Source organism: Symphalangus syndactylus, chromosome 15 (genome assembly GCF_028878055.3).
Source record: "Symphalangus syndactylus isolate Jambi chromosome 15, NHGRI_mSymSyn1-v2.1_pri, whole genome shotgun sequence".
Classification (NCBI taxonomy): domain Eukaryota; kingdom Metazoa; phylum Chordata; class Mammalia; order Primates; family Hylobatidae; genus Symphalangus; species Symphalangus syndactylus.
In genome coordinates, this window is record NC_072437.2 from 45,579,020 (window position 1) to 45,601,743 (window position 22,724).

At 39.4% G+C, this 22,724-nt stretch overlaps 1 protein-coding gene across 17 annotated transcripts in view; it reads right to left on the bottom strand.

Moving 5' to 3' along the window:
• Positions 1 to 11,273: 11,273 nt before the first annotated feature.
• Positions 11,274 to 22,724, bottom strand: part of LMO7 (LIM domain 7) — a 233,426-nt gene continuing 221,975 nt past the window's right edge. For 15 of the 17 annotated variants that reach the window (XM_063618754.1, XM_063618753.1, XM_055245206.2 and 12 more), the window contains 5 exons: positions 20,645 to 20,858; positions 16,543 to 16,839; positions 14,568 to 14,676; positions 13,333 to 13,435; positions 11,274 to 12,031 (listed from right to left, as the gene is read on the bottom strand). In XM_063618754.1, coding sequence (XP_063474824.1) covers positions 12,009 to 12,031; positions 13,333 to 13,435; positions 14,568 to 14,676; positions 16,543 to 16,839; positions 20,645 to 20,858 — 746 coding nt within the window. In that variant the 3' untranslated portion in view covers positions 11,274 to 12,008. The remainder of the gene's footprint in view (positions 12,032 to 13,332; positions 13,436 to 14,567; positions 14,677 to 16,542; positions 16,840 to 20,644; positions 20,859 to 22,724) is intronic. The other 2 variants (XM_055245196.2, XM_063618751.1) reach the window with 1 other exon arrangement.

Consider the following 22,724-nt stretch of genomic DNA (forward strand, 5'->3'; position numbering starts at 1 on the left):
TGTGGAAAAAAAAATTAAGAGGAGACAGTGTTTTATCTGATCACCAACAGCTTTTCAAATGGAGATTCGTGTATAAGGGTTTAAGATTCTCCTACAGGTATAACAAAACAAGCAAAAGAGTGCATCCTATGGCTAACACTCCAATTCTCCAAAGATGCAAATACATTTTAATGCAATCTCCTTCACATGGAGTCATAAAGATACATTACAAGGATGTGAGATGGGAAGACCCGACAGGGAATTAAAAGGCACCTTCATCAGTTTACTTCACTCTTTTGGCTTTCCATTGCCAGGGCTTTAAACCTTTTAATCTCATCTCTTTAAATAAGGCACTTCGGTTTAAAACAAATACAGATGCATATAGCCCCCAATATGCATATTTATGTATAAATCTTATACAAGCACTACATTTTGTGTATATCATTAAACTATGCTAAAAAGGTAGAAAAGGGATAAAGATAACAGCAGTATTTTCACTATTTACAAGCTTTATAAAAAAACAAACATGCCTCCTTCAAAATTACTATTTTTTTTTTTTTTTTTTTGCAAATGTAGCATGATTAGTCTCTATTTACAAAATATCTTGGTTGATCAAGGTGTGGGCATCCTTGGTCTGCATGGCTATCACAAAGGGATGCAGATACAAAAATTAGGTGAAAGGAGTTGGTCTATGGCTGGTTTACTAAATCATGGCGCTCCTTACTCAATGGCGTGTATCAGTTAAGCGGAGGCTTTGTTAAAATTGAGCTAGTAAATTTCCATTCCACTATAGTCACTGACTCTTCCTTTTGTGTATATTCACATAAATTCGTTCAAACCCTGATAAAATATATCATTTGAAAATAGTTTTAAACACATTAATTTCTGATGACAATTTTTATGCATGAAATATTTAGTTTGTTTGCAAAAAATGTATAATAATGGGAACTTTTTTTTTTTTTTTTGAGATGGAATCTCGCTCTGTCACCAGGCTGGAGTGCAGTGGCGCGATCTCGGCTCACTGCAACCTCTGCCTCCCGGGTTCAAACGATTCTCCTGCCTCAGCCTCTAGAGTAGCTGGGAGGGACTACAGGCGCCCACCACCACGCTCGGCTAATTTTTGTATTTTTAGTAGAGACGAGGTTTCACCATGTTGGCCAGGATGGTCTTGCTCTCCTGACCTCGTGATCTGCCCGCCTCCGCCTCCCGCAGTGTTGGGATTACAGGCGTGAGCCACCGCGACCGGCCACAATGGGAACTTTTAAAATATTAATTTTGAAAACAGTCTATCACATTTCTTTCAAAATGTTTTCTTATTTATTTTTAAATGGTGACATTTTTCTGACAAGAAAATATAATTCAGTTTGTATTTGTATTTTAAATATCTATTAGGGAAACTATGACAACCATTTATCAAGGAAAAGTTCAACATATTTGGAAAGCTTTTTTTTGAAAAATAAAAAATGCAGAACATCTTCAACTATGGCCAAAGTAATGAAAACAAAGCCACCCAACAATTTTGTAACAAAACAAAATGCTCAAGGTCATTCTTCATCTCATTACAAAGTGTTATTCTACTCTAGTAAAGACTTTGTTTTTATAAAATTAACCACATTTATAAATTTCTGGCTTCCATTTCTTTGAGGCTAAAACTTGCAACAAATTATGCAGTAAAAATAGTATATTAATAATGATAAAATCTGAGGCTAAAACTTCGTTCTGGAATCCTTGTATTCCAAAATAGCTATTCCATCAATGTTACAGTAAGCTTACAATTTTATCATAAATTGTTTTTAATAAAGTAATTTATTGTTTAGTATTTGTCTTCTGGAATGTTTTTCTTTGGATGGCTCATTAGTAGTAGCAGTTCTTGTATTTTGTCAACAGAATTTTGCAAATACCATAAGCTGAGATATGATAGGGACAAACACACGACGTAGCAAACCTCCCACACTGAATTATTTGTTCTCATGCTCATTTCTTCTGGACTTCAATGTTTTCTGTGCATCTTCCAGCAAAATTTGCTGACAAAGGCATCTGCATGTTATTTTCAATATGTTATTTCAGTCCTTTTAACCTCAGGAAGGTTAAAGGAAGGAAGAGCAAGGGTATTCACCTCTGTCATCTGCTACTACGTAATAAAATATCAGAAGCTTCTAAACATCTGTCATTATAGATAGTACATTATATCCTATCAGGATAGGTTGAAATCTTACTTGACTTTAAACATCGCTGAAAAAAAAAACTGTAGGAGTTTTTCTTCATGTTTTTCTTGCTTAGTTTTTAAAAATCTTGCTTGCAAGGTGATGCCACAATACATCACAACATGCTGAAAGCAAATGATCAAGAGAGGGCACCCGTATTAACCTCTGCACAGTGTGGAACTCCCATTCGCCTTCAGAATATGTCATGTTCTCTATACGATGTGTGACAAACCCAGCCAAAAAGACAGGCATATGTGTGTCAATCCTTCTATGAGTGATTAGAAAAACTTAAATTTTTTACTTTCAAACATATAAATACACATAAGTGTTCTAATACTTTCTTCCTACAAATACAAATAAATCATCTTGCACTTCATTTTGGACAGCACTAATCATAAGAAATGAGTTATGTGCTGACCAAACAAGCATTGTAGAGGTCACTGAAATAATCACTATCCCACTGAAAATTAGGTCTGACAGAGACTACAAGGGCCATTTCATCATATCTCTTTGTGACGAGCACACATTTATAATAAAGACAATTTAAGAAAAACATTAATACTTGTAGTCAAAATCATATTAATGTACTCCCCTTAAAGAAGCAGAGCCGCGAGGGGAAGATACTCATGTTTTTCGTTGGTAAATATCAAAGTGACTGTGGTATGCTGAATAATGTCTCTCCAAAGATGTTCTCCTCCTAATCTTTGCTACCTATGAATATGTTACGTCATATGGCAAAGGGACTTTGTAGGTGTGGTAAAGGATCTAAGGGTAGAGATGACCTTTTGCTGACAGAGCAGGCCTGTTGACCCAAAGAAGTCGCACACTGGGGGTGAAGGGATGGGTGTTGACACTGCATACTGGGTAGGCTGTGCGGCAGACACCTTTTAGCCATGGGCCAGATGGGAAAGTGGACACCCCAGAGGAGGGTGTCATGAAAGGCTAACTCATTAGAAAGACCACACAGATCAACAGGCACTGCAGTGAACATCGCTGTAAAAAACAGGGAGAGGCCGGGCGCGGTGGCTCATTCCTGTAATCCTAGAACTTTGGGATGCCGAGGTGGGCGGGGCAGATCACGAGGCCAGGAGATCGAGACCATCCTGGCTACGGTGAAACCCCGTCTCTACTAAAAATACAGAAAATTAGCCTGGCATGGTGGCCGGCGCCTGTAGTCCCAGCTGCTAGGGAGGCTGAGGCAGGAGAATGGCGTGAACCCAGGAGGCGGAGCTTGCAGTGAGCCGAGATCGTGCCACTGCACTCCAGCCTAGGCGACAGAGTGAGACTCCATCTCAAAAAAAAAAAAACCAGGGAGAGCAAAGGGCTTCCACAGGCCCATGACACTGTCACCATGCAAACATACCAGTGCTTAGATGCCACCGGTGGAGGAGGGAGAGAGGGAGGAAAAATTCTGATTTGACTGGATTTAAATCAGAATCAGCTGTAGAAAAGAAGTAGATAAAACTAGATTTGTGCGTCCTGCCTTCAGATGGAATGCAACTCCAAACAAATATTAAGTCCAAGTATAGAAAAATTAATGTTAATTTTCATAACTTTGTTAATGTTGATTTTCATAATTTTGACAAGGTAGTATGAAAATATTGTATCCCTAAGACACTGGCACACAGAAAGCACTCAATAAACACTATTAAGGAGAACTCAGGAGGGTAGAGGGTCTTTCCTCTCTCTTCTGTAGCTGTGAGCTGTATTCCTGAGAGGAAAACTTTCACATATGCAGAATGAAGGCATCGTGGACATTCTAAACCTGATCATATATTTAAACCTGAGACGGCTTCAAAAGCAGCATTCTATGGCTAAAAGATCCTAGATAGCTAGTCTGATCTGGATGTAGGACTGGATTCAAGAGCATACATGACTGGAGGGCTTGACCCAGGAGTTCTTCTGGCGGTCTTTGATGGATGTTCTCCTGCTGCTGTGAAACAGGTTGAAAGGGTAAATGAGCTTCTGACAAATGCAGGGGGAACTCTCTATTTTAGCCTGAAATGGCAACAGTCAGATCAATGCTTTGCATGCAGGTCTGTGACACAGAATTCATTATAGATCTAAGAAAGCACTTTGGGGAGGGGGGGATAAACAGGAACAGCAAATAGCACACAAAAATATCTGAAGTTAAAATCCTGGATATAATATAGAAAAAAACTGCTGCATTGTTTCCCTGATTCTAATGGGCCTCTCCTAGGGAATTTTGAGTAAGTCCCATTTCTTCTCCTATCGAATTTTAATGGCAAAGAGTCATGATAATCTTCCACAGAAATAGTGTTGTGAAAAATACTTCTCTATAAAGAGGTTTGAGGATCTTTACAGTGAAAGTAGCAAAGAGCTTCACACAGAGTTGTCAAACAACATTCAAGTCACTTAATAGGTCACCTAAAACTGTGTTAAACAATACCATGGGATATTGGCATGTAAAATCCAGAAAGTGTTTAAAATTTAATCACAAAAGGATGAGTATTAGTTTTATGATTTGCTTTCATGAGCTTTTATATAAGAAATTTGAACAAGTATATTCCTCATGCTTTACAAGTATTCACTAATTTCCAGGTTCCCAATGTTTTACCTGTTACCATAAGCTGATCTTTTATATTTTCTAGATCACATCAAATTTTCAATCAAGTAACTACTCGCACACATGATCTTTGTTGGGTATAATTGAAGGAAAGATCCTTGTCCGCTCTCCTGTTCTCCCTATATTGTTTAAGAAACTCATTGAAAATAAGACAAGGTCTTGCATAAAGCAAATACTCAGTAAATATCTTTGAGGTAATTCATAATGCCTAACAATGGTAAACATTGTGGTTGACTCCGACATTCATTTCATCACACTCCCTTCGGTTAGCAATAACATGACTGTAAGCTGGTAGTCATGATTGCCATGAGAATGGGATTACCCTTGGTTCAAAAACGGACAAATAACTCAAGTCTGGCCAATGAGAACAAAAATATTTTGCTGAAAGCTTCTGGGAAGTTTTCCTACACACTTGAGAGCACTAAGCGGTCAGTCTCTCTTCCAGTAGATAATAACAAGTAAGCACGAAGCCCTTCACTTGTCTTGCAGCCATGGTCGTAACTAGCTTTAGGATCAGGACAACATTGAGAATGGCCAAAGAGCCTGAGATTAATATGCTTTTTTTTTTTTTTTTTTTTGAGACGGAGTCTCACTCTGTCGCCCAGGCTGGAGTGCAGTGGCGCAGTCTCGGCTGGCTGCAACCTCTGCCTCCCGAGTTCAAGCGATTCTCCTGCCTCAGCCTTCCAAGTAGCCATGACTACAGGCACACGCCACCATGCCTGGCTAATTTTTTGTATTTTTAGTAAAACGGGGTCTCACTGTTAGCCAGGCTGGTCTTGAACTCCTGACCTCATGAGCCGCCCACCTCGGCCTCCCAAAGTGTTGGGATTACAGGCATGAGCCACCATGCCTGGCATGAATGTGCTTCTTTAATTACGTTATTGAACTGCTGGATGAATCAGCCTTCTCGACTTCCTTTTAGGTAAAGAAATAAATTTCTTTATATTTAAGTCAATTTGAGCATGCAAATGAATACAATGGATATTTCTTTTACTGTTTAAACCCAATACTCTATTTCCAGCTACCTTTAGACATTTTTAAATGTATGTCCACCCTGCAGTATGCTGTATCCAAAACAGGAAATATCTCCACCTTCAACAAATATCTAAACTACCCAGGCTTCAGCTCCCAAAGTTATTCATTCATTTGTCTTTTGGTCCAGTTCACGGATACATTATCACCCAGAACAGCACTCCCCAACCTTTCTGGGACCACAGACAGGTTTCATGGAAGACAATTTTTCCACAGACGGGGTGGGCAGGATGGTTTCGGGATGAAACTGTTCCACCTCAGATCATCAGGCATTAGATTCTTATGAGACTGAAAGCTAGAACCTTTGGATGTGCAGTTCACAATAGGGTTCACACTCCTATGAGAATTTCATGCCGCCACTGATCTTACAGGAGGCGGAGCTCAGGCAGCAATGCTCGCTTGCCCACCGCTCACCTCCTGCCATGCTGCCGGGTTCTTAATAGGCCACAGACCAGTACCAGTGCACAGCCCAGCCATTGGAGATCCCAACCCAGAGTATCTCAAGTGACCTGCTCATTCCTCTGCAAAACAGGCCAACTCTGTAAGGTTCAGCAGGAATATAAAACAAAGGAAGAATCACTGGAATGTTTATCTTAACTCAGAAATAATATTTTGTTCCTTCCACATGATGTTAAGATTGTATCTGCCCTCAAATATGTGGTTTAAACATCAACTCTGCTGTCAGGTCACTTCCTCCCTCCTCACACACTGTCTCTCACAGGCCTTGTCTCTTCTACCATGTACTAGGACACTTTGGGTATGTGCCTCTCTTCTCCCTGTGAGAATAACGATTGTTTTATATTCATCACATAAACTCCTAGTATCTACACGTTTCATGAAGAAGAATCTGGAAGTTGTTTTCCTGCCTCCTATGCATGGACTTTAAGCACAAATTAGTTTTTTTTTTTTTAATGTCATTTTTACTGACATGAACTGGGACTTGCATTAGCATGCCTTCTAATCCCTCCTCCAAATTGTGAGGATGGATGTTACAGTGCAAAATAAAACAAGTAAAATCTCAACCCTGAGACACCCCATTAGGCATGTGTCTCAACTCTCGCAATCAGGCAGTAGTTACCATTCTGTGCCTATGCATTGAAATTCAGAGTTTCACCCTTTTTTGGCTAGTTTTCACTCTTACATAAACATTTCAAGTAAAATGCTAAGATTAAATTCTTAAGCAGAATAAATTCAATTTTTCCGCTTTCCTTCCTAAATTGGGCACTGAAGATGTTCCATGCCTTCATATAGAGGGTAAAATCACCTTCTCTCCTCCTCTACTTTCATGCCAACCCAGAAACATTTGTTTTCTCAGGACTACTGGAAGAAGAAATCATTCTTCTCTCTACTCTGCTCCCTTGTTTCTCCCCACAGAGGGAGGAGTGACAAACACCACCCCCTTTGGGAAAGACCGAATGTTAGAAGTGGCCACTCATATGTGGCCTGAACCCTCAAATATCCTTTGACCTTGTCTTTGAGGCTGCCTGTCCACAGGCCACATGCAGTCCTCTGTCCTCCATGTGGTTAGCCCATAAGTACAGAGGACAAAGGGCCCTTCTCTTTGATGCTCTGTCATTAAGCTCAATCCAAGTGGGAAGTTGTCCAGCAGAAAAGAAGCTGATATTTTCCATCCTTACCTCCTATAAAAGGTTCCCTATTGGCTCAGCACTGAGGAAAGATGGGGTTAATTACCTACACACATGTAATTCTCAAATATATCAACTGAAGAAATGAATGGCTAAAGAATACACCTGTACCTACTGCCTGTAAGGCAAGGATATGAAGATGTAGATTTCAGGAACATTTATGACATCCCAAAACAAAGAACTTGGCCAGATCCAGTAGCTTATGTCTATAATCCCAGCGCTTTGAGAGGACGAGGCAGGAGGACTGCTTGAGCCCAGGAGATTGAGGCTGTGGTAAACTATGATCACCTGGGAGACAGAGCAAAATGCAATCTCTAAATCAATCAATCACAAAACTAGCTTATGCCTTAATATGGCATCTAGACAGCAATTTTTTATTCAGCTTCTCCCTGCTTCCCACAAAGCATAAACACATTGAAAATAAAAAATTCTTAATGCTAAGATTTACACTGGCAAACTAATGCTGGAATCTAGAAGGGATTTCCATCAACTACCACATAGCTGAACTATGTGTCAAAACTTAAGGACCAAACCTTGTTTGTAGCTTGAAATCAGACAGACCGGCCTGCATCTTGGTTAAAAGGCCTAGGGTTTGTATCAGAACATTGCAGAGCAGAAATGCCCCCCAGCTGACCAGCTCTGCACCTCCGAGGCAGATAGGGTAGCCTCAACCCCAAAACCTTTATTTCCACAATATTCTGCGATCCTCAGAAATCACAGGGCAGAGGGAGGAGAAGGATCACATGTGCGTTGAGGTGACATACAACACACTGGGAAGTGCAGCTCCAGTTGCTAGTATATTATAGGGAAGGGTGCAGACAGTAAGTGGCCTAGAAATGGCTTTCTATGTTACCCTTCAACTTATCTCCCAGGGAAAACTGGGCAAGAGCATCAGGTCCATTTAAATACAGCCAGGCACTGAAACCTGGGCCAGCTACCCTATACATGAGGAGCCCCCAACTGAACCTTTGAGAAGGATAATATCAAACACAAACATGTGTATGATCGGGGGAAAGGCATGTTACAAACTGATTTCCAATGTCAACTCTCAGGCCGAATTTTATTGGATCTCTGGGAAGCATTTGACACAACAGGTCTCTCTCTCCTTAAAATACGGTCTTGACTTGGTTTCCAGGGCACCAGGGTCTTGGTTCTCTCTCCTGCTCACTTTTCTGCATCTCTGATCTCTAGTGCTGGAGGGCCTCAGGATTCAGTCCTTGGACATCACCTCCACTCTAGTTACAGTCAGATTCCACGTGATGTTCCCCCAATTCTCAGCTGAAATTCCATCTACATACTGATGACTCTATATTTATATTTCCAGCCTGGGCCTCTCCCTTGCATAGCCAGCTGCCTACTCAACACTGCTATTGAGGTATCTGATAGATTGCTCAACCTCACTATGCTTAAAAACCAAATCTCTGATCACCCTACCCAAATGTGCTTTACTCGTAACCATCTTCATTTCAGAAAAAGGCAATTCCATCTTTCCAGCTCCTCAGGCCAACATTTCAGATTCATTTTTTACTCCGCCCTCTTTTGCGTCATCCAATCTTGATCAAATTCTACCAGCTTCACAGGACACACACACACACACACACACACACACACTACAATCTTCCCTCTCCTCACTACCTCCCCCACACCCATCCTGTTGAAGCAAATGTCATCTTTTGCCTGGATAATTTCAATAGGCTCCAAACTGGTCTCCCTGCTTTTGCCTGTCCTTCTGCAGTCTTGTTCATACAGCAGTCTGTAGCAGTCCTTTTAACACACCGGTCAGTTTGTTTCATTCCTCTTCTCAGAACTCTCCGGAGTCTTCCTCTTCCATTCAGAGTATAAGAGCCCATGTCCTGCAATGATTGCTGCTCTGTGCCCTCGGCTTCCCCACGGCTCCTAAACCCTCCACGCTCACTCCACTCAACCACGCTTGCTTCCTGGACACACCAAATACTCTCCCGCGCCAAGCCTTGTCACTTGCTGTTCCCTGTGTCTGGAATGCTTTTCCATAAAGTCTCTGTTCCTTCATTTCTTCAGGCTTTGGCCCAAATATCAAAAGGCTGTCCCTGACCACCTGTATAAAAAGCACTGTCAAACTTCCATTTCCAGCACTTGCATCTTTCTTACCCAGTATTTGTTCTTTGTTGCTCTCATCGCCACCTGCATGTTATTTTTTCATGTATTGTTTTATCACCTCCCTCAACCAGAAAAATAAGACCAATCAGAGCCAAGACCGTATTTCTTCACTGTTCTACCCATGGTGCCAAAAGCAGTGACTGGAGCATAAAGTATGAATTTAAAAATTTGTTGAAGGGCTGGACTCTTCCCTTGTTCCTAGGTGAAGTAACAAATACCCGGGGGCTTACACAAATGTAGAGCTGGTATCCTAGAAGAAAATAGCTCTGAAAACTGTACTTATAATTTGTACTAACAGAAATGTTATCAGTAAGTAAGATAATGTGAGAAATGGGGAAAAGAAGTCACAAGAAAACAAGAGCAGATGAAAAGACAAAAGGCTTAGATGAAAAGGAGCAATGGTCAGAAAGGATGCTGGATAAGGAAACTAAAATGATGGCAGAATTAAGGCATCCTCTGGGGATAGTGAAAAACAGAATTAACAAGGCAGAAATTGATAGTGGTTTCTTCATTCATTTATTCAACCACTGCATATTGAGGGCTGCCTCTGCATATACATCAGGCAGAGAACAAGGCAAAAGAACTGTATCTTCATAAACATGCAGTGAGATGAACAAGCCCACATGCTGCTTATGGGAGTCGAAGCCAGCAGTGCCTTTCTGGAAACCACTTTGGCAATATATACTATGGGTGTCTTAAAATGCATAATCTCTGAGCAACTATTTCATGTCTATGAAAATAATATAAAGAAAGAGATGATCATAGAGTATCACAGAATTCACATATTTATATATAACATGCACATATTAAAATGTTTGATCTTAGAAACAACTGAAAAATACACAGTAATGGAATTATCAACTAAATATTACCAGGCCCAAACAATGGAGCACTATGCAACCACGAAAAAAGATAAAAATAATTTTAAGAACGTGGAAAAATTCACAATCTATACTTATAAATAATTATATGCAGAATGAATTCAAACACAGAGCTCTTGTCTTTGGAATTTGGGATTCAGAATTATATTCTTTATGCTTTGGGGCATTTGACAAGTTACCCTCAAGGAAAACATTATTACTTTAATAATAATCAGAATAAGTACTAAATAACATTTTTATCTCCCACATTAGCATTTCTTATATATTTTGAACCTATTCCAATACAGTTCTCAGTTCCTAGAATTCTCCATTCCACTTACATTATTATAAAAGATTCCAGTAAGTTTAAATTTTTGCTCAAAGCATGCTAAAGTTTTGTATCCTTGCATTCCCACTCCAGATTTTTTAAACAAGAGACTACATTTTTTGCTTTATAGATATTCTAAGCTCACTGTTGTCTTCTCCTTGTCATGGGGGTAGTAAAAGAAAAGATTTTATTCAAATGATCCAACAATTCATCACTCTTACCATACAAATATATTGTATCCAAAAACATAACTTTATCAAAAATAAACTTCCTTATTAAAATGTTTCAGTAAACTCATCCAGACTGTGGCATAGTTTTGAAGGTATACACCATGTCAAAATTTGTCAAAGTATACACTTTAAATATATGCAGTTTATTACATCAATTATACCTTAGTAAAGCTACTGAATAAAACATAACATCAAAAAAGGCCACATACTGAAATATGACTAACAGGCCTGAGGTCAGACACATACACCTAAGAAAAAGACAACCCACTCGTTAAATGCATTAGCAAGTTTATTTACAAATGCAATTGAACAGAAAGGCTCACCAGTTTCTGAAGAAGACTTCTAGTATACAAACCATGGTTACTTTTCATTAATGAAAATAAGCAGCTTTCTATTGGGAATTACTTAGCAACATTCCTGGTAAAGAAAATAGAGCTCCCTTCATCAAGCAAATAAATGATACATTAACTGCATTTTTAAAAATCAGAATACGTAGGTAGAAGGAAGGATAAAGAAAGCACATTTGGGGATAGATTTTAATGAAATTTTCCATATGGTTTTGCATTAATTTAGAATACATTACAATAAACAGAGCAAATGCAATTATGTATTTATATTAACTATTTCAAATAATGTTTAAGAACCCTTTTTAAAAAAACAATAAAATACCCTCTTCAAAACACCACTAACTAAAAAGTCAAACTAGATCATTATCTGCCTCAAAAATATTCTTAAGTTCTTATTTTTTCCCTTGTGCTCTCAAGATGCTGAATTCAACAGGTAAATACTGCACTTTTCCCCACACACAATTACCTTATAAATAAACAACAAAAATACTGGTTCTACCAAGACTGCAATGCTTCTATGTAATCTAAAGAGGCAAAAAAGGTATTCTTCTTTTTAAAAAAAAAAGCAAAAAAGACATACAACACATATTTATAGATCTACACGAGCAGCAACCACCTCTTCTTCTATCTGCAACAGTGCTTTCGTGTGGGGGCTTACGTCACATGGCGGTTGGCCGTCCAGCTGACCGGGCAAGGAGAGAAGAAAGAAAAGTGCTTAGATTCAGAAACGTGAATATTGCCACCTGGGATACATAGCAGTCATCACTCAGAAAGTGGCCCAATGAGGTAGAAAGAGTAACCTGTCACTCACTCTTAGGATAAAGCTAGGCAAGTCTCAGTGTCTCATCTCTGGAATTCTTTATTTGTAAAAATGGAGTAAAAATGAACTGCTCACAATAGAAATAAATTACACTCAACTCTCTATTATTTGTTTTGGAGGAGAGAAAAGGCATGGGCAATTTTACAATGATGATTCCAGAAATCATTTCTATTTGGCTTTGGAATTTGATGAGAGAGAGAAAAACACACACACATACACACACCCCCACCAGTACATGCCCAGCCTTGACTTTCTCCAACCTCAGTGTCAGCATCCAGGAAAGGACTGGACAGCTGCAGCAGGAAGGCTCAGAACCCACTGACAGATAAAAGAGAGTTGACTGGGCTTAAACCATTTCCAAAGCACTCTTCACATAGGGGCCATATAAATACCTCAGAGTTCAAAAGCAAATGGTTTTGCTGATACCACTTGTAACACCCTTTCACAATAAGGAAGAAACACACGTTACCAGCATCAAGGTTTAAAATATAAAACAGCAGTCATAGTTGTCTTGCTGTAGCTATACACAACACACAACCTAGTTAGGCTAGCCTGCCTTTCATAACACACCAACACATGCTTAGATGCAAAGTAGCATTTGAAGTTTTTTGAAAAACTCATTTTTTCCAAAAATGACACTGAAACACCAGTTAATACTTTCCTTTTAAAATTATATATTGACATATATTAACATAAAGCATAAACTGACTTATTTTGTATTACATAGAATATTTTTTAAAGTTGATCATATTCTAAATCACATAATCAAAGCCCATTGTTAAATAATAAAGGTTGATGAGAGACCAATCTTTAGTCAAGAAACAAATCCTACATAGAAGATTAAGTGTTTTGGTTTGTTTGTATTCTTGAGTCATTAAAGGTCTCTGCGGACTATGGGCAGATGACACAAGACACCATCCTGACTTTTGGACACTGTTCCTCTCCATTCCTTGGCCCCACAACCCACTCCTGTGTAGCTGGAACCCTGAGCAGTGACCCATTCACTATACACACTCTTTGAAGGGAACACACTACAATTCTTGAAACCTGGAATCGTACGGCAGTGAACTTGGAGGGGAGCTGGCTGCAGGTTCAGGGAAATGCATGGGAACCCGTGGCCTCCTTAAAAGGCAAGAAATTTTCTCTCTGATTTGCTCTCTTACATTTGAATCTGAGATAGCAGTCGTTGCAGTACAGTTGGTGGTTTCTGATTCTGACTTCAGCTCCTGAGGAAGAGCCTCCGAGGTCACACTCACAGGCAACACACTGGGGAACAAAAATAAAGAACATCCACAATCAGTCAGCTCAAGATAGCTTGGGGCACTCCTGGGGGTGGGGGGAAAATGAGCAGAACTCTACTTCTAAGCTCTTAGATACATTTCAGCAAAGAAAAAAAAAGGCCAAAAGATGATTAGTAGATTAAAATCAAGCCCGCCAGATAAGACGTTAAAGAAGTCATAAAGCCAATATTAAGAGCCAAGATGACCAGTCTAAATATACTCCCCAAAAATAAAAATAATTCGCTGACTGACTTAAAGAAATTTAGTTTTTATCCCCTCAGAGGAATGGCAGGTAAGGCCCCCCATGAAAGAACTGGCCAGAGTGAATGAAGGCTGGGCCCTGGCACTCCACCCTGGGGTGGGCCACTCCCAGTGTCCCTGCTGCACTAGCTTAGCAAGTGTTCCCACACAGCACCTCACTTCAAGGCTGGATATTTCGATTCCATGTGCCCAAACTCTAATTATCTTGACTCATTCTGCTCTGCCTAGGAACAGCCCAAGCCAGCAATGTACAAGCTTAAACAAGCTGTGGTCTGCGGGCCTCCAGGATCAACAACCGGAATCTTTCTCTGGCCCAATGCAAGTTCAAGAATCAAACAGATGTCTTTAGAGACAGAGATTACAAAACCAAACAATTACAGCCTTAGTTCCTTCTTATGTGTAAAAACCTATCAGGTATAAACAGGCTGTGCAATTATAAAAATAGCTACAATGATAATGGTTTTTCTTACATGTTCTTCCTACTCAAAGCTAGGCTTTCAGACACTGATAACTGCATGTGTCCCTGCCCTTAACAATACTAGTAGGTTATTTGTAAATTATATTTCAAGTATGCCTCTGACAGCATCTTAGAGAAGGCAACTTATGTACTGTAAATGTATAGAATTCTAACAGATTAGAAATAGAAAATGCAAAATTTTTCCAGATTTAAGTTTTAAAACGAGGTTCAAGATTTGAGAACTAGGGAGGAGCAAGCAATTTGTGATTCAAATGCAGCACAGATTGACGAATACAGCACCTAGCTTGTTAGTGGCACATCTGCACCCAGCGGCTCAAAGAAGCCATGCGCTCTTCAAGCAAAGCTTTGCAGGGCTGCAAGCTGTTTGTCTCAGTCTCACCTTAAAACAATGCAAATGATAACAAAGACCCAGGGACTCGATGATCATGGCGGCTCCTTTGCCCAGAATGTTATTGCAGTAGGAGCATATGCGCTTCCCACTGACTGACCTAGATGCAGAACAAGAATGGAATGGAGGCTTTCACCTGGGCAGCTCAAGATTCTTCTTTAAAAGTCACACTCTGCTGTTAACATTGATAATAATTTAAGAAAAGATCTATACATATATCTGTGAGAGAATAACTTTTACCAGCCAACTAAAGAATGCCTTGATTATACCCTAACCTTGAACCATCTCCATGGCAGCTCTGAGACCCTTGACACACCTGTTCACATAAATGAGCAATTTCAGTGCAATTAGTCCATCCTGCAGTTTCTGATACTATCCTCCTTTGATCACATGTGTACTCAGCAATAGTAGCCCCTCATCTCATCCACCTACATCTTCTTGCCAGTTAAACCAAAGCACACAATGCTGATCACGTCCTCCTACCCCCTCAGAACACCAAAAGGGTGGCCCCAGCTTTCTTCAAGAGGCTTTGCAAGTCCTCTACGCCCTAGTTTTCTCAGACTTATTTTTCACCCTCTTTCTTGGTCACCCAGTTTTCTAGTTACAGAGAAATATCAGTGCTTTCCTGACTTTGTCTCGGACTTACAGGGTTGTCTCTGCAGGGAAGAAAATGAAAAGTACCTGAGAGCTGCCATGGACAGAGGGAAGGAGGATTTCTACTCTACTTTTGTATACGGGTCTTTTCTCCTTTCCCGGTTGGTAAGGCGGTACCCGTTCTTCCACACCTCTGCACCCCTACAGCATGAGCACAGCGCTTAAGAGGACCACCTCCTAGATCAGGACCTCCTTAGGTCAGAAAAGCCCTCAGCCCCTCCCTCTGCTCTCCCAGAGTGGGTCTCTCCATCAGTAAATGGGTCCCCCCTCCTCTGCCTTCCTCTCATCCCATAGACTGCACCTCCCCACCATACCCAAATTTACCCTAAATCTTCACCTCTGTTCTCTCAGTTCAAACTCATTGATACACACTTTATATCCTGGTACATGTAAAATTATTTTGGATTTATATAAAACATGTTTTCTTATGAAAGTCTCTTATCTGATGGCTTTAAAAAGTCTTAATATTAATCAATGTGTTTCTACTTTGAAGTATTCCATTGGTGATGGAAAGGAATACATGCCAACAGCACTTTCTTAGGGTGAGGAGAGCAGCACTGCCTGATGTACTTACATAAGGCATGAAAGATCTGTGGAGAAGCTACCCAGACCTAAAAACCCAAGCAGGGCTGATATCTGAGCTTCACTCCACATAAAAACATAACACCCTATCATAACATATACACTTCCCACACCATATGCCCCACCGAATCCAGCTGATGTAGCCTCAACAAAATGTGGGCAAACAGAACGCCCAAGCAATTATTTTGGCAATCAAAAACCCCCAAAGCAAGATCTATCCGACTTCGCATTTCTTTAATCCAGCTAGTCAGACGTCCCCCAGACATTGGAGCATGCCCGGAAAAGCATTGTAATGCTCTTCTTTTACACTCAGTTCCTGTGAGTTTGTATGACACTGTCATGAAAATAGCTATTTGACAATACTGATTTCACTCAGAAATTTGAGAAGCATTCGTGAGCTGCTATATGTTTTCATGATTCCACACTGAGAAGTATTCAGGTATGTCTTACATCCAAGACACTGACCACAAGCACAGGCAAATGAGACGGTGGCAACAAGTAGACACCTTCAAAGTCTCCAGTGGCTTCACAAGACATCTAGAAATGCTATTAGAGTTGCATGGAACGGTATTAAGCAAGCCTTCATTGATTTCATACAAGAATACCAAATTTGACACATTCAAAAGGGCTTCTTTTTCTTCTTCATTGGAAAACTTGGACAGGATTTGGGGGATATTTTAATGAAAAAATACCCAAGACTAAGAGAAGAAAGAAACAGCAAGGGCCTCACCTGTTACGCAGCTGAGAGCCTGACTGTGAAGCTGAAGGGGAATGGCTTTTCGGGGTGGGGGACTGTGTGGTGGCCCCACTTGTGGTGGAAGTCTTCACGGGGCCAGCTGAAGGCGGGGGTACGCTGGAGGAGGGGTTCCGCATGTAGGCACGGTTTGATGTGGACACCAGCTGAGGTGGTGGGCGACTAAAGTCTTGCACGGAGGAAGAAGCATAGAATCCTGTGGGTTGATTGAGCCAAGGGGGCTGTCTCCAAGAATTGGATCGGGGGGAGTCCAGGTTATCTAAAGATTCGCCTCTGAAACACAAAAAAGACTCATCAAAATAATGTGATATGTTCAACTAGAAATCTATTTAATTCATCATTCCATTCATTAAAAATCCATTTTTATATTTTATATTTGGATATTAATCTAAGTATTCTAGTTACATATACAGATGTTCCTTGATGTATGATGATGGGGTTATGTCTCAATAAACCCATCATAAGTTGAAAATATTGTAAGTCAAAAATGCTTTTATTTCACTTAAACTACCATACATTGTAACTAAGCCTAATCCACCTCAATCATGCTCAGAACACTTACCTTAGCCTACAGTTGGGCACAGGAACACAAAGCCTATTTTACAACAAAGTGTCAAGTATACAATTTACTGAATACCGTACTGGAAGTAAACAACAGACTGGTCATACAGGTACTCAAAGTACAATTTCCACAAACGCTTATCAGTTTCGCATCATTGTAAAGTCAAAAATCTTAAGTCGAACCACTGAATGTTGAGAACTACCTGTAAAATTACCTTTAACAAGTAAAGTTGATCTTCATCATCAGTGGCATCATGTTTCATAGTCAATCGACCTTTTTTTTCATCTGTTTTCTTTCCAACTTTTATTTTAGGTTTAGGGGATACGTGTGCAGGTTTGTTACATGGGTCAATTGAGTGTCATGGTGGTTTGGTGTACAGATTATTTCATCACCCAGGTAATATGTGGACTGCCGGAGAGGTAGTTTTTCGATCCTCAACCTCCCACCCTCCACCCCCAAGTTGGCCGTGGGTGTCTACTGTTTCCTTCATTGTATCCATATGTACTCAATGTTTAGCTCCCACTTACAAGTGAGAACACCTTCGTTTATTTTTATTTTTATTTACTCGGTGCTTAGGTAAAACAATAAATACCAACCACAGAAGAAAGAAATACACTAAGAAAAATATTTTTAAAATAAGAGCTAACACTCTACTCAGTCTAAGAAGATTGATACTTATCCTTTAAATCTTTAACAGTTTAGACATAGCAAATATAAAGCGTTTTAAAAATTCAAAGAAATACATTTTAAGAGCTTAAATATGACAAGCATTAGGTTAGATACCTTCACAAAAATATTAAACTTATTGAATCTTCATAACACTAAGATTTTTTTTTAATCTCATAGAAGTGAGCTTGTCATAGGAAGAGCCAGTCGGTGATGGCACTGGCTTTCAAACCCAAGTCCTCTAAAACAACCCAGACCATGCCTCCTGTGAAGGTCTCATTTATGTAGCACCTGAGTCCCTAAATTTAGCAACTGTTTAATGTCCACATTATAAAAGCATTTATCAGCCACTTCCCTTAAAGTACATATGCTTTTAAAATCAGATTTGGCTCCCAAATTGATTTAAATACAACTTTTGCAAAATCTCTCTTAAAATTTGTGTACTAACATTAGTACTACCGACAAAAATGAACTCAAAATTATGAGAATTCGTCTACCTGGTCAAATTTATTTTTATTGCTTTCAAAACTTTCTCTTATCCCAAGCTTGAAATTTTTCTTTTAAATTTTAACATTATAAAAGTGATACATTATCATAAGGAGAAAGACTGAAGCTGCAGAGAAAGATATCTGAGGGAGAAAAGTCCTTCCTCTCTCACGACTCATCTGCCCTAACCCGCAGAGGTATCCACCATTACTTGTGTGTCCTTCCAGACCTTTTCTCACATATGCAAGCACATATTTACATATACATACAAATTAACATATGTAAGTATAGATGTGTCTATATACATATGCAATGTGTTTGTGTTTAACAGTCTTAAACAAATGGATTATTTCACAACACAGTTTTCAATAACTTCTTTTCCATTTAATATGTATTATCTTGAACTATCATCATTCTGCTCATACGATAGACTGTACTTCGTGGCCTCCAGTGAACCATGCCTTTTGGTATCCACGCCCTTGTGTAGTCCCCTCCCACTGACTCTGGGGTTAGTCACATAACTAATTTGGCCAACGGGGCATCAGCAAACATGATGTACACGGCAGCTTGATAAGCACTTGCTTATTAGGCATCACCTTGGTGCGAGCTTTTCCTCTTTGAATCCAGGTCCCGTGCCATGGGGTAACCCAAAAAACTATGAGGAGAGGCCCACATGCAGAACACAGGCCCCTCAACTAGTAGCTCTGGCCAAGCTCTCAGTGAAGCCTCTACAGCTACAGGGGACAGCAAATTACAGCCTACTGCCAAGATAGACAGAGCTCACGAGCTGAGACTATTTTTCACATTTTCAAAGAGTCTTTAAAAAAAAAAAAAAAAAATGTGTGACAGAAACCTATGTGGCCTGCAAACCCTAAATTATTTACTATCTGGTCCTTATACATAAAAGCTTACCAATCCCTACTGTAAATGACTATAGCTGCTCAAGTGTCCCAGCCAATATCATGCAAATAACTGCCCAGTCAATCTTCAGGACTGTGAGAGATTATGAGTTACTGTCTTAATTCACTAAATTTGGAGGTGGCATATTATGTAGCAACACTTTTCTTTCATTCTTCAACAGTCATATAGTGTTCTGTCTTATCCGTATGCCACTGTTTATTGAATAACTACTGAGTATCTCCTTACTAGCAGACATTGTGATTTTCTTTTCTTTTGCCATTAACGAATAATGTGTAAGTGTACATCCTTGAATGTACCTTTGCATATTTATCCAAACATATCCAGAAGATAGAGTGCTAGAAACTGCATTGCTCAGAGGGTCAGATATGTAAACTTTTGCTTAATATATACTGAAAAACTGTCCAACCAAGTGGAAAGAAGAATTCCTATTTCCATATACAATTGTCAACACTAAATTTAATCAATTTTAACTCTTTACAAATCCAGTGAGCAAAAGAGATACATTATTGTTTTAGGACTAGTATTGATGTTTTATGTTTACTGGCTTTGTGTTTCTTTTTCCCATGAACTATCTGTCTGTTCATATCCCTTTGTCTTTTTTTTTTTTCTTTAGACAGAGTCTCGCTCCGTCATCCAGGCTGGAGCGCAGTGGCATGATCTCAGCTCACTGCAACCTCTGCCTCATGGGTTCCAGTGATTCTCCTGCCTCAGCCTCCCGGGTAGCTAGGATTACAGGCACACACCTGTTTTTTATAGGTAGGGATAATTTTCTGATTTTTACAAAGTTATTAATATATTGACATAATTAGCTCTTTCTCTGTGATACGTTACAAATAAACTCCCCAGTCTGTTTGTCAGATAAGAAAATACTGAATCAGAGTAGCTGCATCCATTTACCCAAGATACATCTTTTAAAATGTTCCTGCACTCAGTTCTAATTAATATCTATATCTTTATCTCCTTAAAGTTATAAAAATTAGGTTTATCACTTTGTGAATCCAATTATCATGATTCCAATCTAATCATTATCTCATTAGAAATATACAAATATGAAACTTCTATTTGTTGAAGTTCAGCAGCCAAGAAAGTTCTAAGAGCAGTGTGCATTATTTAAGTATCTGAACCTCACTTCAGAACGCCCCATCCAGATTTGCAATCTATTAACCATGTGATTTTGTCAGTGTCTTTCCTGCTTGAGCCAAAGTTTCCTCATAGCAAAAAAAAGAAAAAAAAAGCCAGAATTATTATCCCTACCTCAGTATGTTTTCCTCAGATTAGATGAGGTCATGTAAACTGAGCAACTGGCTGTCTGACACATAATAGTGCCCAGAGCGTTCACTCTATGTTCCTTTCATCTCTTCTGTCCAAAGCACCAGCATATCTACAAATTAAATATCTGCCTCACAGTAAAGACAAGAAAACAATTCCTAAGATGTCTCGCACCTTCTCATGATCCCAGGAAGACTAACAGGCTCTTTGTTGACACTGGCACTGCGCTGTCGGATCCAGCTGTTGTCATTGTGAAGGGGTGTTCTCTTCCTCATTTCCTGAAGGATCTGTTGCCTCTCCAACTCTGCTCCTGATGGTACTTGTTCTTTCTTGGAACTCCTCTGTGAAGAGGTCGTGTTCCCAATTCGGTCTAAATATTTATTGCTTCCTAAATTAAAAACAAATCAAAAGCTTTGAGATTAGTACATTTTAAAAGTGACAGTGATGACTGACATCACTAATGATCAGGGAAATGCAAATCAAAACCATAATGTGATACCACCTTACTCCTGCAAGAATGGCCATAATCAACAACTCAAAAAATAATAGATGTTGGTGTGAATGCGGGGAAAAGGGAGCACTCCTACACCGCTGGTGGGAATGTAAACTAGCACAACCACTATGGAAAACAGTGTGTAGCTTCCTTAAAGAACTATAAGTAGGTCTACCATTTGATCCAGCAATCCCACTACGGGGTATCCACCCAGGAAGAAAAGATGTCATTATATGAAAAAGATACTTGCTCACCCATGTTTATAGCAGCACAATTCACGACGCAAAAATGTGGAACCAACCCAAATGCCCATCAATCAATGAGTGGATAAAGAGAATGTGATATACATATATACACACACACGTATATATATGTATACACATGTATATATATGTACATATGTATATCACATGGAATACTACTCAGCTATAAAAAGGAATGAATTAATGGCATTTGCAGCAACCTGGATGAGACTGGAGACAATTATTCTAAGTGAAGTAACTCAGGAATGGAAAACCAAACATCATATGTTCTCACTTATAAGTGGAACTAGGCTATGAGGATACAAAGGCATAAAAATGACACAATGGACTTTGTAGACTCAGTGGGAAAGGGTGGGAAGGGGGTGAGGGACAAAAGACTACAAATTCAGCTCAGTGTATACTTCTCGAGAGATGGGTGCACCAAATCTCACAAATCACCGCTAAAGAACTTACTCATGTAACCAAATACCACCTGTTCCCCAAAAACCTATGGAAATAAAAAAATTTAAAAATAAAAAATACAAATACAAAATGACAGAGGAGAGATGGAGTTGATGTAACAAAGAAATAAAGTGTATTTGAAATTGCAGCCTCAATAAATACAGAAATACATAAATAAATAAATAAATAAATAAATAAATAAATAAATAAATAGTGACTGGATAAATCGCCCACGGAGTGCAGCTTAAAATGTGGCATTGTGCACGTGTGCTAACATTATCAATTCTCAATGAGGGTGCTGCATGAGAACATAAAGTAACTGTCTCCTACTCCAGAAAGTCCAGTTCCACAGCCAGAGCCACACCACAGAACATACTCCAGAAAATGAAAAAGGCTGCCCAAAAAGGCAACAATCAGTACTGGTTTCAGAATTACTCAGTTACAAAGTGCTCATCTAGAAATAGTTTTTCTTCCACTCTTCCTTTCCTAAATTAAATCAATCAAGAACATGCTCAAATGCTTGCTGTAACAACTCTAAAAGGAAACGGAGTTTTCTTCTCTCAAAAAATATATACTCCCCCTGGGGAGAGAGGACATAAACGCACATATCTCTGGCTGACATGACCCAAGTGTGCACGGTATAAGTGACAACCAAAATTGTAAGAATAAGAGTACATTCAATCATGGAAATGGCTTTTGTGAACAGGAAAAACATTCAAGCAATCCAAATAATCATCCATAAATGTTACCAGACTTGCTTCTACTCTAAGAAACTGACAGAACTGTAATTTGAATGTTGAATTTATTCCTGACAATTAAGTCAGCTTTTATCCTGAGGACTCTGTCTCTTGGATTTGGCGATTAGTTTCTGATTGGGGTAAAACACCCACAACTTTGACGTATCATTCCCACCTTAATCTGGATTAGGAAATCTCACCTAAGGATTTATTTTCTTTCTTTCTCTACATTTATTGCTACTGCCATTCTTTCAAAATTTATTGTTTGTCTGTGCCTCGGTTCATCTTCCAGTAAGCAATGAGCAAGACCAAAGGTTTAT